Source organism: Colossoma macropomum, unplaced genomic scaffold (assembly GCF_904425465.1).
Source record: "Colossoma macropomum unplaced genomic scaffold, Colossoma_macropomum, whole genome shotgun sequence".
Lineage (NCBI taxonomy): Eukaryota > Metazoa > Chordata > Actinopteri > Characiformes > Serrasalmidae > Colossoma > Colossoma macropomum.
In genome coordinates this window covers 16,762,542-16,779,974 of record NW_023494786.1, presented here as the reverse complement: position 1 = coordinate 16,779,974, position 17,433 = coordinate 16,762,542, and the positions used below count along the sequence as shown (strand labels likewise).

The following is a 17,433-nucleotide window of genomic DNA, read 5'->3' as shown; positions in this document are numbered from 1 at the left end:
TCGTGCGAACGGGTGGGGCTGAACTGCTTTAGGTTGAATAGGCAAATATAAATGTGAATATGTTGGGTTTTATGACATTACAAAACGACTGAATTCAAAACACACTGTTTTTGCAGCTTAATTCCATATATGGGCATGTGAATGGTATGTTTTGAAACTTTTAACACTGTTTACATTCAAAGTGAGGAAAATGTGGTTTTCTGTGATGTAAAATTAGGATCATAATAAATGAAACGTTTCACAGTTAAAGATGTTATGTTGTTAGCATGGTGTGTCCTTTGCTAGACATTCTTTAATACCCTTCTTCTGCCTGCACGCATAATCCAACACAAATTCCAGGAGTTCCCTCATTATCCCCCCGTCTCTCTCTCGGTCTCTCTCGCTTTCCTCTCCACCCCTCTATCTCTCCTCCCCCCGTTCTCCGGCCTGTTTGCAGCCCAGCCCTGAGCTCGCAGGTCATTAGCCGCAGGCCTCATATTTTCATTAACAAGTGAAGGAGCTCATCAGTGGCCTGCCTCAGCCAGTTGGCTAATTAGTTAAGTAATAATGTGGAACAGCAGTCATGGCTCTTAACGGCCCATTGATGGCTGGCAGATCAGAAGCAAGGCCTTTCTGCGCCTATTAGCAACACACCGAGAGCACAAGCCTTCGTCGCCGAAACCACATACTGACATAATTACACGCGTCACACTCTACTCATACGCGTGCTTTCACACTCTCCTCAGATTCATTGTTTAATTAAGGCATGTTGTGTTTGTAAGAGAGAGGAGCACTTTGGGTGTTTGTTGGCACTTGATAACATACTTGTTCTGCAATTGGATTAGGACGTCTGGCGTCATATGATTTCTCCGCTTTTCTTGGCCCACAATGGTGCAGGATTGTCACTACAGGATCATCGCATATAAACAACACTTAGCAAATCGAATTAAATCTAACCATTCAGGATGTGTGTTCATTTTGTCCTTTTCTGTAGGTGAAATTCAAGCCTGTTAATTCAGACGGAGCCAGAAATTCACATTTTCACAAATGCATTAATATAGCAAAACTACACCCAGATTTTGAAGGTTTAGCTGGAGCGTGGGTTGGAGAAGAAAATTGCTCTGCTGTGTCTTCTATGGTTTGTCAGCTACGAAACAGAGAGGAGAGAACAGAGCACCAGTCCACAGTGGCAGCAAGCAGAGCATGGAGAACAAATTGCGACATTGTATTTAAAATCTGTTTCAGACAGGGAGAGAGAGAGGGAGAGCACGCAGTGAGACAGAGCGAGTGAGTCAGTGTAGCAGCAGCTCCAGTGAGAGGCAGACATGCGTCTGTAATGCAGACAGACGTGCGGGTGGACATGCCCAGAGCAGGCTGCCTACTCTGCCAAGCAGAACCCCTCTGAGGGGTGGACAGCACGGGACTCAACAGCCACTTTCTGCTGTCCACAGGACGCCCTACACCTAATACCACCCTGAGTGAGGGAAAAGCTGACAAAAACATGCAGCAAGTATGGACACACCTGACTGAATATATGTTTTTTAAGGTGTTTTCACACCTTGCAGGTTTTTGTTTGATTAAAGCGAACCCCTGTGTGATCGCACTGTTAGTACGGTTTGTTAGAACAAGTGAGAGTGCGCTGCAAATAGAAATGCAAAAAAGCAAGAGCAGCATAGTCTGTATATACATACTTTGCACCGGCACCATTCTAGCCTCGCATAGTATTTATTGAATGTAAATGTTGTGGGAGGGAAAGAGATCTAATGCAGTGGCTACATTTGAAAAGGACATGTATAAACATGCAATGTCCTGATCTGATCATGGTTATCACTTTTTAATGCTGATTGTTAAATTGTACAGTAGGTCTGTTAGGGGTGTACCCATACAACTTTTGGTTCCAAGGTCGAAATTCATTTTAATTTTAATGTCTTACCTAACAGAGCTCTTATTATATAGTACACAGATTGGTTTGGCTCAGATATATAAAATGTCTAACAATTTCTATAATAGTACAAAATTAGGCAATAACAATCGCAGCCCCTAGGACAGATGTCTTAAATTTCACTCATAGATACACCAGGGCTGTGCCTCAACTGTGCAAAGACCTGGAACTCAGCCTGAGATGATATGTTGACTTATAAAGTGTTCATATAATCAGAATCAGAATGAATCAGGGGCATTTCTCTATTACTACTATTCTGTTGACGCTGTGCATTAATATACATCAATTATTATTACTCTATTTATTATTCCAACAAGTACATTCAGTACAGTGTTGCTTTTTTGTTTCTGTACTTAACCAACAGACCTGAATAACTAGCTAAGAATCTGACATCAACAGAATCACACAAGTACAACCGACCAATTTTTGCTGCATTCAACAAAAAAAGTATCATTAAGCGCCGATGCTAAGCAAGATGGTACATCTGTTACTCTTGTTGTTTTCTACTAAATATGACACGAATCCACAAAAGTGTGTTACAACCAACCTAATAACAGTCACTTTAGGGTCACATGTTTCAGTGCCCACCAGTTTCAGTGTAACACAGGCCTTTAAACTGAAATGCAGCATGACCAACTATAGAGCATGGGTAGGCTGTCTGAGGTCGAGACTGTTACTTTCCTAGCACAGCAAATAAACATTAACAGCCTCATTACTGAAATATTTGATTGAATTTCCACCACATTGCAGCTAGAAAAAAATCATTCAAAAAAATCTTACCTTACTTTATGGGGTGATGCTGAAAACAAAGGGATCTTTGATGCAGTCTGGCAAAAATGATTAATGAAAGCTTCCACTTCCACTTGTTTTTAAGCATCTGTTTTTCTGTTTGGTATTAAAATTTGCATATCTGTTTTTTAAAAGCTTAGTGAACAAAGACCCAGAGCTATAGCCCCATACCCAGGGCCTAGGCACACCCCTGAGTCACACCTACTATTCTGTAATGTGTAAAATAGTAAAAATAAGGAAAATAGCTCTATGTTTGCATCCAAACTTTTGAATGGTACTGCACATTCCTGTGCTCATTCTCAGCCTTGTACGTTGTCTCTGTCCAAAACAGTAACTTCACAGGAGAGGGCAAAAATGTACTTTACTTTCAATGTAAGTTAATGGAAAGAGTTTTTATTCTAAGCAGTTTTTGAGCATTTCTATTGGTCCAATCATCATGAAATTTGCGCACAGTGTAAAGGGCAGCTGCCATGTTCAAATGAGGCAGAAAAGTAAAAATCACAAAAAAATGGAGATACATGTTTTCCATTGGGTAGCGACGATATGCAAGCAGGATGTGTACACTCTGTCTCCTTGTCTGTTTCAACCCCAATGGGGTTAAATAAGGGCTTACCTCACTCTCTCAGATGGATGAGCCCCATTGCAGTATAGTGGCAGCCCACGTTCTGCACAATATGTGCATGTTTTGGGTTGATGTATAGGTTACATAAGTCAGAAAGCAACAGAGGCATTCTGGCTCCATTCCGGTGTGTATCCAAGTCCGCATGGTGCTGCATCTTGACGCCACTGTTTACGTTTGGCGCGTCGGCATGCCTTGTGTTGTTTGGCTCTCAGACACTTAGCTGTGCATTGAGGAGGAGGGCGAAATGTCAATCAGCTCGGCAGGGAAACGAGCGTGAGATGGTGGTGGGCTCAGGCGGAGGGGTTGTGGTGGAGGGGTGTTGTGAGAGAAGAAAGCGCCCCGGGTGGAATTGCTTCGGTGATGAGGACCAGACGAGAGCAGCGAGACGGAGAGAAAGATGGGAACATTTCTCAGGGAAAAAAAAAGGAAGAAAAAAAAAACTTTTGCCTGGAGACACTGCATGGCATGCCTCGGCAAACAGGCACACACATAAAGTCACTGTTAGCATTGTGGAGCCATTGGGGCCCCATCGTACCATCTGAGGAATATAAATGCTGCAATTCCACAGACGCAACAGGGAGTTTGTTTCATTTTCTTTTGTTGTGCTTTCATTTCGGAAACGACTGATCCACAGTCTGCAGAAAGAATGTTTTCATCCTCAGTGTCACGCTGGGTCGATGGGTCAGACCTAAACGCATGAAAACTCTAGAAAACTGTTCTTCTGTAATCGTCACAGTACAGCAGTGGCTCCAGTGTTCTGGTCCTGGTCCTGGTCATGAATATTTTTGTGTTTTCCTACTGTACATCTTTTTAAAGGTCCAGCACAGTTTTCTTTTCTTACTGAACATCTTAAACTAGAAGCAAGTCTGTGATTATCTGCATTATCTTTCATTTCAGTGCAACATATGCAGTGAGAAGTGCCTAAACTGAACTGTGAAGTTGAAATATTTTTATACTGCCCCCTAACCATCTTTTTGGAATTACACTTTATTTGGTGTTGTCTTAGACATCTTACTTAACACTAATTTACTCCAGCGAATCAGAGTACCTTACTTATAACTACCTCATATATTAAATATAACTAAAACTTATATTAAATGTCACAGTCATAAAAAAAAACTGCAAATTAACCCTGTGTACGGTAAAGTTTGGTAAAGTTTGAAATGTTCAATTTTGGAATGCAAGAGGGAGTTAATTATGGTCACTGTCTTAGATCAGTTTCAAATAATGAAATCAAAGAACTCCTGATTGTTTTTGTCTGTTTGTGCATTTAACCCTGGTAACGTAAAGCTAATTTCTGCTAGCACCCATATGGGATTGACAATGTTATGTTAGCAAACTAACAGTGCTGTTTCCCAAAGAGGATTTAATATGTTTATAGACCTTCATTTAAAGCTGATATGACATTCATGTAGCATGATTTTACTTTGTATATTTAAAGTTTTTCAGTTGATCTTTCAGCAAGTAACTAAACTTAAAGTCTAACTCCTGAAGGCCTGTTTGCTATCTGCTGAGCTGTTTGTAAGGGTTTGTTTAGTATGTCTTTTGCTTAAGCTCAACCCTAGTGTGTGTTCTGTATTATTGTTCTTCTTGGACAGAGAAAAAGGAAAGTATAAACTGCTTTTAATGCAGTTTTTGGAAATATTTTGGAAGGTGACTGAAGTGTATGAAATAGTTTGCCAAAATCTTTATGTTGACAGTAATTAAAAAAGCAGGTGTTCAGTGTTCCAGAAGTACTAACAGTACCCAAAATACACACAAAAAAATTGTTGTCATTGATCACAGTAACAGTATATCTTCATGTTGCTCAATCCTAGACAGGGCTATTCCAGCACTAGGATTGGAAACCACTGGAGCAGAAGGCATCAAGTCTACAGCTGCACATGTTCTTTGCCTGACAGTTCCTGTGCTGTCTGTTCACAGGTAGAATGTAAGAAGGCCCAACCCAAGGAGGTGATGTTTCCTCCGGGGACGCGAGGGCGAGCCAGGGGTTTGCCCTACACCATGGACGCCTTCATGCTAGGAATGGGCATGCTGAGTAAGAAAACTCTCCATATCACACTCACATTGACTCTAACACTCATGATGACCTGTCCTAATGCTCACTTTAGCTTATCATCGCTGTCGTAAGAAAACCTTGTGATATATAAACCTTGTGCGTATTCATTTTTAAACACCATTTGAACTCATTAGCTGTCCTTTAGATTGCTTCTTAACAATGGACCAACAAAAATAGACGTTACATTAGTTGTTAACAAGATAAGTTTCACTGATTTTCAGTATGTCTGCAGAATTAAATAGTTAAGAAGTAAACAAAGTCATTCAGAGTGGTCAACTGTGAAATGCTCTGTTTTATAGAAAAATACAGGCAAAGTAGTCAGCGGTTTATTTATTTATTTATTTATTTAAGACATAGCACTGTTTTTCCTTCATCAACAGACCACAAAAAATACAGAAGACGTGTAGGTTCACTGGTGGTTTTAAGAGAAAAATAAAAGGGGCTATATTTATATATTTGCATTTTAGATGCCACAAACTCCACAAAAACCATTTAATGTTTTGAAAAATTGGTGGCATACGCCTTTAACCATACATCAAGTTGCACTTGCAGTAATGAGTAACTGCTTGAATATAATTTCCTTTAGCTCCTGTAGTTCAAACACTGTCATATTTCTTGTATCATGAGTTTCTATGGCTGTATAAAAACTGTGTTACGAGTTGCCTGTCAGGGACATTGTGGAACTGGATCAATATTTAATTATGTCCTCTGAAATATGATTTATATCAACATTGTATAGGTAATCTACTCTTAAATGGAACTATTTTGATATTATGACCAAGAACTGAACTTAAAGCACAAACATTGTACTGTGATAAAGATCTCTGCAACCAGTGCTGGGGTTTGATGTACTGGAAAAGGTTAAGTTCATCACTTTACACGCGAAGAACAAGGCGGTGTATGGCAGGGTTGGAAGAGGTGGATGGGGGGATGGCAGCAGAGGAGGGAAAGTGTTCCTCAGAGACGGAGCTGAGAGTGGCAGCGCTGACACTGGCTCTGCTTTAGAGTTAATGCTACCACGCTCGGCTGGCAACTCCACTGTCGTCTTGCCAGTTTGAAATCCCTTAGCATTTCTGATGGGAGCCTCACTCAGGAATAACGTGGAAATGTGTTCCCACACATGCATGTAGGCTCTCTCTCTCTACCTCTCTCACCCTCTCTCTCTCTCTCTCTCTCTCTCTCTCTCTCTCTCTCTCTCTCTCTCTCGCCCTCTCTTTCTCTTCCTCTTCCTCTCTTGCTCGCTTTCAAACCCGTCACACACAGCCACCCTCTCGACATACGCTAAGCTTGCTTCACGTTTTTTCTGCACATTTGACGTTTGTTCCGAGGACAGGACATGCAGCTCCAGACATGAACCCCCCTATCTCCCACCCCCAACACACACACACACACACACCAACACACACACCCAGCATCTCTTCCTCTATCCCCACCCAGCTCCAGTGACAAGAGATAATGACTGTGAGATTGATCGGCTGCTGAAAGTAACTGAAGCAAATAAATCGTTTGATGCCTGGTGCAGAATGCGAATGACGACTAATGGGGGGAAGCTGCAGGAGAGGACGTCCCGGCCGTAATTTGGCTTGATGAAGCATTCTCGCCGGGCCGGCATGAAATATGTTATTGATATTCCAGCCAGCTTGGCTAGCACCATCCCCACCAGACCCCTAGCCCACAACCCACCAGTCCCAACACTCGCCACTCGAGTTCTCAGGGAGAAGGATGGAACTAATGTTAAATGACTGCATCATTTCATTAGTATGAAGTTCCAGTGTCCACATCAGGCTAAACAGACTAAACTTTCCCATACAATCCTAAAGTTTAGGAGCAATGCAATAGAAGAACCACTTTTGGCTCCCTGAAGAACCTTTCAGTGGATGGTTCCAAAAGCGTACTGTTGCTGGGAGAGCAGTCACACTAGGACCCATGGTGCAGGGTAACCAGGCCTTCTAAAATCTTTATTGGACCCCTCATAGATACTGACACAACTGTAAACCTATGACTTGGAGAATAATCCAATTTTTATACCTCAGTTAGCTTCCATCAATACTACACAGACAGCACTGACATCTATTTATCACCCTCTTATTCATAATGCATCCTATCCGTGATAACCACTCTCAGACAGAGCCTTCACCGCCTGCAGCATGATATATTTATTATTTATAACCTTTAAATAGGTAGTCTAATGTACACATTTAGGTTAATGCTAGATGCTAGTGGGTGGAGTGCCGTGCCTTTAGAGCATCAACTTTTTTAGCAAGTAAAAAAGAAAAAGGAATACATTGTCAGTTTAATTAAATTTTAATTAGAGTAATTTTTTATTGATGTGCCCATAGTTTTTTTGATTTTTTTTTGCACTGAGGCCCATAAGACCCAATTTACACAATTTGACGGTTCTGTGGTGCAGTGGTTCAAAAACCAGTCCTCGGTGCCTCCCAGATGGGTCACATTTTCACTCTGACCTACTCACAATGCAAAAATAGATAGAGCAAAAATGTGGACATACAGATGTATGCAGAGGTTTGGGGTGCCAGCTCAAATTACATTTTGATGATTTTTCTAAGTGAAAGTACGTACACATTCTCAACAGAGAACACACTTTTGCACATTTTATTTCACAATTGTTTTTTATTTACTGAATATAGCAAAATATGTGGCCTGTGCAAAAGTTATGACACTTTTTACGTTCTTTGTTTTATTCTTCTGTAATACGTTAAGCCCAGCAATTAAATAGACATTGTGCACTAAAATTTTCTGAAAAATGCAAGATTTCAGTTTGTTCCCTGTACAGGAGGTGTTTATTTTCACTTACAAAAAATCAACAAAACTTCACCAAAAGATGATGATGATGTATGTGAGTTTGAAGAACCTTTTTGAACCTAGAAATATATCACAAAAGAGCCATTTGGAAGGCTTTATTTTTGAGACAATATGAATATTTAGACAAGGTGCACACAGACTTTTTTTCTTGCAGTGCCAGAGTGCAATATTTGTGGGCTGAAGGCCAAAAAGGACAAAAACAATATACAAATAAAGAGTGGATTTTAGAATATTACACTGTATTTTGTTACTAAAATACTTAAAACTACCATTTCAGAAGGAAGATAACAAGTTTAGTTAGGGTACTTTTCAAATGTCCCTTCTTCTCAGTGTCTCTGTGGAAATTCCATCAATGACTTAGAAGAGAAACGGGATGTTTTAAGGCTAATATTAATTAGTGACTCTTATTTACTTTTTGCCACAGAATTTTTCATGATCTTTTAATGATTTTACTTGATGCTGTGTGCTTATAACGGTACCCGGTCTCAGATTTCCAGCAGCATCGACACTTGACTGATGAAATTCTTTGGCGTACACCATGTCATGACCTTATTAGGATTTCATAGCAGATCAGTGTGCCAGTGTTGAACAAACAGAATGAATGAAGGAGATGGAAATGAATGAAGTGGGGGGAAGCGAAGAAGAGAGTGGGTTAAGAGTGTGTGAGCTCATTCGCTCACGAACACACTCTTATCTAAATGAAATTGGAAAAGCAGGACAGCGAAACATTCCTTTTGGTAATTTGCATACAAAAATCAACAAGGCTCATTATTCAAGGAACTGTAATTCCTTATGTGGCAAAATCTCATTAGAGCTGCACTCGGAGCGCTCGTGTTTACCACACCTAATCGAGCCATTTATCTTTATTGTGTTAAGCCTCATGTATGTTTGCTGAAATTAATACACATCTCAGCCTGCGCAAAGTGCGGCTTTACCAGATGGATAATTGATTTTAAAGTGAATCCGAACTGTTGAGCCATAAAATGGGCACATTAGCATGCATATTAATAACGCAAATAAGAGGGTGAGGCCGATGCCAGTGGGCCAGATTAAGTGACAGCCTTTATTTACCTTGTTGCCAGGAGACGGAGGGTAGACGGTGCTCACCGCACTGGCGACAGAGCTTAATGAGTCTTCTTCGCTGTCCCTGGCCTTCTCTTTCTGTCTCTGGTGTCTCCTCGCCGTGTTCAGTCTCATCCTCGCTCAGTGAGGTTGTGACAGGAACACAGAGCCTGTATGCTTACCTGTTAGCAGAAGGCTAGCTGAGGCTGCGTCTCTCGCAGCTCATCCAAGTCCAGCGTTGAGGTTCAGACAAGGGACCTGTTGTTTTTATGAAATACAGGGCTTTGATAAAGAGGCTGGGTATTTTTTGCCAAGTGGGTGTATATACTGCTATGCACATATGTGCAAGCTTCATACCCTCAATACACAGTACCAGTTAAATTTCCACCAATTTGTCCAGCATCATTCAATTACTGAGATGTAAACCAAGTCATTCAGAGTGGTTTGATGTAAAACGGTTCATTGTAGAGTAACTTACTCAGATTTTTTACTATCCAAAATGACCAGTGAATCTGTGACATCTGTAGGTTTTTATATATAATGTTAATAATGGTAAAAAAGTGGTAAAATTGTAATGTTTTGCCTTATGCAGGTAACACCTTTCATGCATCTCTTCAGTATGAATGAGTTTCAAAAATACATTTTAGGCCAAAACTTCATCTTAAAGCTATCATAATACAACATCTCAGGCATCAGACAACATATTTGTGGGTACAAAATTTCTCTAGGTAGCTTCAAGGCATTAAATATCTAGTTCCTGTCACTACCCCGGAGAAAGATTTGGACTCGTTACGATTGAATTATCATTTCTAATGACTTATAATTAAATTATAAATTATGAAAGAAATTATCTGAGAAATTTTGAAAAAAAGAAATCAGTGGAATTCTCTTTTAAAAGCTTGTACACACTTGGCTGAGTGTATGTTATTCATGTTATCCTAAAGATAATTTAGTCTGAAAGCTTTTGCTTAAATACTTCTCTAAAAAATGTTTCTAAGACAAATAGAATTAGTGAAGTTTGTGTCTGTGTATAAGTTTATTTCCAAAACGAACATTTTTGAAGAACCCTGTAAAGTAGTTTACAGCAGCCAGTAAGTGCTCAGCGTATGTGGAACTTTTTCAGGCCTGTTGGAAAAACATCCTTATTGGCTCCTCATGAAGCTGCTTGAGAGAACGCCAACAGTGTCCAAATCTGCATTGTGACAAAAGGAGGCTACTTTGAACAATATAAAATATAACCATTTTAATTCTGATCACTGCATAATTTGATATGTATTACTTTGTGTTGTTGATGTAATCACTAATATACTAAAATAGGAAATGTAAAGAAAAAAAACTATGATTAACTGTGCCCAGCTTTTTGGTACTGTGTGCATATAGTTTGTGAACTCAAGGTAGGAAGTCATTTTTTTAAAGTGCAATTATTGGCTTACTGACTGAAATCCAGGGGCATTTTATATTTAAAGGGGCTTATTTATGACACCTATGTCATTTTAAAATGTACAGTAATGTACAAATATGAGAGACCACCCTGATTACTTGATTACTTTCCAGTTAAAATGGCCATGAAGTGCAATTAATTTTTCAGTTTCATGAAAGAAAGCAGAAAATTACACAGAAGCTCCAACAACTGCATATATTATAAATTTCTGGTATTTATTTTGTCTACTTTTCACCTTTATTACAGCTTCCATTCTTTTTGGAAAACTTGCTTTCAGTTTTTAAAAAAAAAAACCTGCAGGGATATTTTTCCACACCACCAAAGTTCAGTCTTAGAAGTTGGTTGCATTTTCTGCTTCTCACAATCCAAATAATCCCAAACACTTTCAATGATGTTAAGATCTGAGATGGCCAGTCCATTGTTCTGAGAACACCATTGGCTTCTTTTTTGTGTATTTTCTTCTTTTCTCAGTAATGGCTTCTTGACAGCTACACATCCTTTCAGACCCATGGTATTGGGTTGTCTTCTCACAGTGGAGGGATGGACAGAAACACGAATATGAAAGATTTATGTGCTGTTTATCTGAGTTTAGGTGGTCTACCAGGTTTTGCACGGTACTCAGAAGTCCCATTTTTTGTATCTTTTAATAATTTTTGTACTCCAGTTTTGTGAAGTCCTGTTTTTTCTCTTATTGTCCTTTAACTTTCCTCTTTCTTATCTAAATGGATTATCTTATATCTGATCTTCTCAGAAATATCTCCTACAAAATTAATAACTTTTACATGGTGAGCGTTTTGACTGGAAATTACTTTTGCAGTGCTGTACATAATTAATTTAGATGATTTTGCAACTCTGGCAAAAATATAACTTTAAATTTCGTCTTAGTCCAGAGTTTTTTTTTTAGTATAGATCCTCAAATACCCTCTGCATTGCATACTTAAGTGTTTTTCTGCTCTAACACATGACAGAAAAACGAACTGTTGATAGTATTTTAGTGCAATAGTAGCATTCATTCATATTGATTTATTACATTTATAACATTATTCTGGGGCATTTTAGCCACCAGACTTATGTTTTAAGAGGCAGGAATGTTAAATATGGGGCCTCTGCTTATTTCTGATGCTGTGCTCCAGCTTCCTTTTGCTAGAAGCTGGAATCTCTGCATGTTTTGTTTTACCTTCTTAAGGTCTGCTCCAGCGAGTCTGTCAGCCACCGATAGTGGTATCTGTGGTGTAACAGTAGCAGTGTGGTAAGCTGTGGTGTATGAGGACAGGGCAGGGCCTTGTGTAGGCCTTCACTTTGCTCATGTTCCCGCAGGCACTGGCCCCGCCACCACATTAATCCCTACTGTCAATACAGACCTGGCACACTACATTCATAGTAAGCTCTTTAAATATCACAGGAAAAGCCCATGTCATGTATATTTAACTGGGGCATCTGGCTCCTCTTTAGGAGAGTACACAGTGCAGCTGTATTCACAGGGGAGAAAGGACAGGGCTCTGTAAACAAATGATACAGCAGACGGAAACGGTGCAGGTAAAGGTGGCTATCTTGCTGTAGACCAGAAAGCCAGCATAATAGATTAGCCCAGGATATTCACTGAGGTATCTTTTTCATAGCATGGCTGCTTAAGAGGTTTATTTGGATGAGCAATCGATGGAAGATGAGCTTCGAAAGAGGTTTGAGATTAAAGAATGAAGAAAACAGAAAACGTAAGCCTTTATCATTTGGCCAGGTCAGGCACTCACTTATAGATGTATCTCTTAGTGATATGGTTGAGTCAGTCTCTTCAAAGATACTCTTTAATTTTAACCCAGATCATGTAGCTTTCAGCTACAAGTGACACAAAAATCCCTTTGAAAGATATTGAGCAAAGATGGAAAAAGTCTGTAAAAGCAACTTCTGTTAAGCCTCTACTAAAATGCTGAACCACTCTAAAGGAACTTTGACAGGATCAATTTCTTCACCGAGCACTTTCCACCAGTCGGCCTTTCCGCTGTCAAACTAAATTGATCGGAGTTATGTCTGGCCTCACATAGAGTGGCGTATGTTTTCACTGCACACAAAAAAAACTACCCCACGTTTGTGGCTGCGAGCCAAGGATAAGCCACTGGTGATCTCTTATGTTTGGTTCTCGCTGTGCGCAGCCAATGCCAATATCGTTGAGATCTTTCAGGGCTTTGCCGTGGAGGTGGTGGAGATCCCAGCTCTAGCAGAAAGAAAAGCAGGAAAAGTAACTTAATAAGAAATTTTCAGACAAGAGGTTTAGAATGATGCGACGCCTTCAGGTTCCCAGAGGTATTTAGGTCTACATATGGTGGGGTGCATTCATTCACGTAAACTGTTTTCAGCTGTTGTTTTGAAGGCTGGCCAGATAATTAGTGTATGGGCGCTTGCTGTAATAATGCATTGTGACAGAATAAGAACAATGGCTCTGTGGGCCCTCAGCTTAGCGTGGAGGCACGAGCAGTGGCCGTTCCTCAGCGCTGGCAGCAAGACAACTTGAGCATGTGTGTTGGGTCTCATCCCACTTTTTTTTTTTTAACAGCACAACCAGGACGCGTTCCAGCAGAGACAGGCTTGCAAATACTGCTGATTTGCTGTTTTCTTCGCCACAAAACCGTCACCGTATTTCAGAAAATGAAAGAGCCACCAGGAATCCAACCAGCACCCCAAAATCACCTTAATTTAGAAGTTCTGCCTCAGCAAAGAGGCAGTAGAAAAAAAAGAAGGAAAGAAAAACAGATTGCGAGTAAATTCTGACCTAGCACACTGGCGTGCTACTTGTGTCTTTCACTCCACTTTGGAATGACTTCTGCAATCACTCGATCATATTCCTGCCGTTCTTGCGGTCGGACTCAGGCAGTATTAACGTGCGAGGGGCTGCGGCTCTGCGGCTCAGAAAGACTCTAATCCGCCATGTCCTGGCACAACTATCGGCTTGCCATTGTCTCGCGCTGTCGTGTCCTTCATGATCGATTAGCCCAGGCTATAAAAGAAAGGTTATCGATCAATGACAGTGGAGGTGGGGGGAGAGAGAGAGAGAGCGAGAGAGATGACAGCAGCGAACACATCCCCTTTCACCGCCAGCCGAAAAGAGGATTGGCTCCAGGGAAGAAAACTGCTATCATTTCTTATGATACTTATACTGCTCATTACCTCAGAGTGTGCCTCCCCCCAGTCTTGATAATCTCTTATCTAGCAGCTATTTGGGACGTGTGTGTGTGTGCGTGTGGGTGGGAGACAGGGGTTCCAGAAAGTGTAAAAATGTGCATGTTGGAGAGGAGCAATTGGTGTGGGTGGATGAGCAGGTGCAGTTGTGTGTGTGTTAGGGTGACATGATGTATCATTTGTTAATTGTTATCATGATATTGGCCTTTGATATGATAATATCACAAAGGGCTAGAATATGCAAATAACCAACCTAACCAATCACAGATTTTTTTTATTGGGTACCTTGAGAGTTTTAAACCAAGCACAGACTTTCGAGATGAGCGGTTTGATAAATCAGGGTGATTTGATCTCACGAACGTGAATAGTTTTGCTCAAAATGTTCCCCAAATTTTAAAACCTTAGCAGCTTGTTAAACCAATTGAAAATTTCATCTGTCCTTTATTGTGTGAACGTTTCATTATGAATCAACCAATAGAAGTGGTCCAAATTGACTTCTCATTATATTAAGACAGAGGTTCCTAAACACCCAGAATTCCAACAGGATTGTTTGGCACCAGGCCATCGATCCTTCAGTACCATGCGGTGGATCTTTTGGTACTAGGTCATGGATCATTTGGTACCGGGCAGCAACAATACAGCACTGAGCAGGGAAAGAGTTACTAGCTTGACTGCTCAAATTTTGTGTTTATTTATTATTGTTATTAATGTAGTTAATGAATTAATATTATTATAATTGTGTTTTATTTAAGGCTTGAAACAAACAGGTCAAAGACAAAGATAAAAGAAGAAGAAAAAAAGCGTTATTCAGTCTAAAATATGTATGATGCATAGCTGCAAAAATCATCGGTACTTACCATGCTAATGATGCATTTGGACACCAAGCATTCCTTGACAACAGAGAAAAATAGGTTAAACATGTTCTTCGTGGCACCCCCACTCTCCTCTGCCCCCTCCACTACCAGTCCGTCAAAGTTTTGTGCACTGTGGTTTGGTCCACTTTGTTAAAAATCTAGGGAACCCCTGCATTAAGGTACAATAAAGTTAAGAACAGATTTTTCCCTTCCTGTAAACATACCATTTGGGGATACAGAGTTTTGGTATGACAGCAACGATCTGCTGAAAGTCATATTGCAGTCACAATATGTATCAGTATAATCACAATATGATATTTCCTCCATTTCACACAGCCTTACTAGTGCCCACTTGAAGCTGCGTACTGTTTTATTGGTGTAACATGGAATCTTTGGGTGGTCAGGATAGTTTCTCACAAGGCTTGATGTTTCTTCCCTTCAGGTTACCCAAACATCGTAGCGACGTATGGCCGAGGATACACTGGCTTCGCCCCGAGCTACAGCTACCAATTCCCTGGTAAGTTCCATCTTGTTAAGCCCCGTATGGGGCTTCTCTCTCCTGCTGCTGTCTGGTAATGGCCTCCCTGCTGCCCAGCAAACACACACCCCCTCACACACCCTGCTTGTGCCTCCTGCTGAACCCCATGCTGAACATATACATACACACACAAACCTCCAGCTCCTGCTGGAGTTCCAGACTGTTAACTGTTTTGTGGGGATTGTAGTCATGTATAGCCTATGCACAAATACGCACACACACTGGTCTTAGCTTCTACTAAGGACACATGCTGTGAAACCGTACACATGTATACACAAAGACAGCATACCACTAACAGAGATGTTGTTAGGGCTTAATTTGTGTCATAACAATCCGCCAGTACCTCCTAGATTGGATGGAACAGTTATTTTAGTACATGCGGCACCTTGTTCACATATTAAATACATTCAAGCACTGATCTTTAGAGATCTATCTCTCACACACACACACACACACACACACACACACACACATTTTCTATGCCACTTTTTGTTTCGAAAAATTGTTTTTTCACGTTTTATACTTTGACTTTATACCCTGAACATGAAAAACCTATTCTTTGTAGCAATTTTGACTGGAAATGAAATAAATGGTGGGCGGTCTCTTTATTGCTAGAAAATATATTGTAGGTTCAATGGGATACAATTTTGGTGTCGATCAGTGGTCTGTCATAGAAGTTTAACAAAAAGATATTCTAACGTGATGTCAATTAAATATTAAAAACTAGTGAATGCAATATAGAAAACTGCAGTAGAGCTCACATGAATTAATAACGTAATAGCAGTTAAAGTGGAAAAATATGCTTTGTTTATGTATATAATTGTTCATTGTTTCAGAGTGATGAAATGGAGCGCCCACTGAAGTGTAGAGTTTACCCACCTTTCTTTTTTGTTTTAGCACTAAATGCCTCTGCCTGTTAAAATAGAGGTTCAGATGAAACAAGAGGCTGTAAAAGGTGACACGCAAATGCCTGCCATATGATTCATGTTTTTGCCTTTGTTTTGTATTCAAATCTTGGCAAATGCTTCAAATGACAGTGATTATGACAGGACAGTAATGGTGCCAAGTCTTTTTGTCTGAAATGATTTGATGTGATTAAGTAACCTTATTATGTGTATCATGACTCATTTCTTTGAGACGAGAAGAACTTGAACCAGATATAGTCCTGCCAAGTACAGTACACTTGACTATGAATCAACATCCCAAGGCATTATCAGCTATACTCCACTGATTTTCAGAGTAGAAACTGAGCGAGGTCGATTAGGCACATCTTACTCTACCTAACAGCTACAGTCAGAGTATGCGAAAGTTCAGGTGCCCTGGGTCAGTTTGTTGGTTGTGAAAAACACACTTCTGCACATTTTAATGCACAGTTATCATTTATTTACTAAAATCACAAAAACATAAAATATGACCTGTGCAATAGTTTTAGCACATTTTGTATTTTGTTTTGTTTAAAGAACAATATATTTAACAATATGGTAAATTTTAGCAAATAAATAAAAATTATGCCTTAAAATGCAGAAAAAAATGCCATTTTTATGTTGGCTTGGCTTCACTGTTCTTTGTTTTATTATTCCATGCTTATTTTGACACAAAACTAGGCAGGTTTGTAGATCCTGTACAGAATTAGTGCACTTGTGCTTGTTCAAACGCTGAAAAATGGCCATAGGAAATGAATAGTGAAATGGACTAGCAACAACTGAGTTAACCACCTTGGATACCATAACAATAGCTTAGCAACACCCTACCAACCCCCTGGATACCACAGCAACAGCCTTAGCAACACCTTACCAACCACATGGGATTCCATAGCATCGGCCTAGCAACACCTTAGCAACCACCTGGGATAACATAGCAATATCCTAGTAACACCTTAGCAACCACCTAGGATTTCATAGTAAAACTTAAACTTGCCCCTTCTAGTTAGGTTGGTTCCTCGAGAATGTGTTCACTGATTTTCAGTTAGAAAACATTTGATTTGACCAGGAGTGTTCAAACCTTTTCATACAACTGTATCTCTTGGGTAATTTCACAAGGACACTTGCTGACATGACAGTTAAGAGTAAAGTTGACCAGATTCTGCTTTGACATCACATGGCTGTTTTGCTTTGAAACCAGGGTGCAAATAAACCTCAAACAAGTGTCTCCGA

General features: G+C 40.1%; 1 protein-coding gene across 8 annotated transcripts in view; it reads left to right on the top strand.

Annotated features, from left to right (window-relative positions):
- msi2b (musashi RNA-binding protein 2b) overlaps positions 1–17,433 on the top strand; it is a 297,108-nt gene that overhangs the window by 230,515 nt on the left and 49,160 nt on the right. For all 8 annotated transcript variants that reach the window (XM_036562375.1, XM_036562390.1, XM_036562398.1 and 5 more), the window contains exons 9-10: positions 5,256–5,370; positions 15,185–15,259. In XM_036562375.1, the coding sequence (XP_036418268.1) occupies positions 5,256–5,370; positions 15,185–15,259 (190 nt within the window). The remainder of the gene's footprint in view (positions 1–5,255; positions 5,371–15,184; positions 15,260–17,433) is intronic.